Source organism: Panthera uncia, chromosome B1, assembly GCF_023721935.1.
Source record: "Panthera uncia isolate 11264 chromosome B1, Puncia_PCG_1.0, whole genome shotgun sequence".
Classification (NCBI taxonomy): Eukaryota; Metazoa; Chordata; class Mammalia; order Carnivora; family Felidae; genus Panthera; species Panthera uncia.
In genome coordinates, this window is record NC_064811.1 from 38,483,838 (window position 1) to 38,484,924 (window position 1,087).

Here is a 1,087-nt window from a genome sequence, read left to right on the forward strand (position 1 = left end):
GAGAGAGAGAGAGAGAGAGGGGAAGAGATTTTCCATTTTTGCACTCGAGGCATACCTAATGATATTCCCACAGACAGACAGACAGGCAGACCGAGAGAGGGACAGACAGGACACACTTGAGCGTTTGAAATCTTTCATACCCCCAAATCCAGGACGCAGCCTGTTGTCATAACCATCGAGTAAGCTGTCCAGGATGCGGGTAAAATTTTCCGGGCATAATTTCTCCTCCTTTTGGTTTTGTCCTGGGGATTCGTTTAAACTGCAAACGCAAAAAAAAAAAAAAAAAAAAAAAAAAAAGAAAAAAAAAAAAAGAAAAGAAAAAGAAAACGGCGTAAGGGGTTAAGAATCGATTACAGAACAGGTGGAAACAGGTTTATCTTCTAGGGAAAGAGACTTTTGCCCCAAGCTACAAGAGGCAGGTCTGAAGGATGGGGGACAGAGAAATGGTCGGGAAAGGCGCACCCTGAGCACACGCACCCCCAAACCCACACTCTTCTTGCACCCGGTGCCCCTTCTGCTCTCCGCGTCTACGCGGTCACAGAAAAGCCTAGCTTCGGTCCCTGACCTTACAGCGGAAACAGGAGGGTCTGGTGTGCCCTGGGAGGGCGGCGGCCGGAGGGGGCTCGGAGCTGGCCACTTCTCCACCCTTGCCCCTCAGGACCCCAAAGAACTCACCAAGCCGCCAGGCAAAGGAAGTGCAGGAGGGCGAAACTGACCCGGGAGGACGTGGCGATCGCGGGTACCTTCTTGGCAGAAACCATCTTTGCAACATGCCATACTTTAAGCCTGTTCACGTTTCCAGGCTCTCAAGATGCCCTGAGCAGGGTGCGAGGCGAGGGCAGAGGCTCTCCGCGGCGTGCGCACACTCGCGCTCACACTCGCCCGCGCTCACACTCGCCCGCGCTCAGCCAGCCCGAGCCGCGGTGGGCGCGTGTGTGCACGCGGGCCAGGGGGAGGCGGAACCTGCCTTTCCTCGCCCCCTCCTTTTCTCGCTGAGCTCTCAATGTGTATGGAGAGCTATGTATACCGCTCAACACCCTTTCGTGCCCGCACCGTGGAGCCTCCGAGGTTAACCTCAGCGCGCTGG

General features: G+C 55.4%; 1 protein-coding gene across 1 annotated transcript in view; it reads right to left on the bottom strand.

The window, feature by feature from the left end:
- Positions 1–761, bottom strand: part of GABRA4 (gamma-aminobutyric acid type A receptor subunit alpha4) — a 66,213-nt gene extending 65,452 nt beyond the window's left edge. Inside the window, exons 1-2 of the mRNA XM_049632026.1 lie at positions 676–761; positions 141–259 (exon numbers count right to left, since the gene is read on the bottom strand). Coding sequence (XP_049487983.1) covers positions 141–259; positions 676–761 — 205 coding nt within the window. The remainder of the gene's footprint in view (positions 1–140; positions 260–675) is intronic.
- Between the last annotated feature and the right edge of the window lie 326 nt (positions 762–1,087).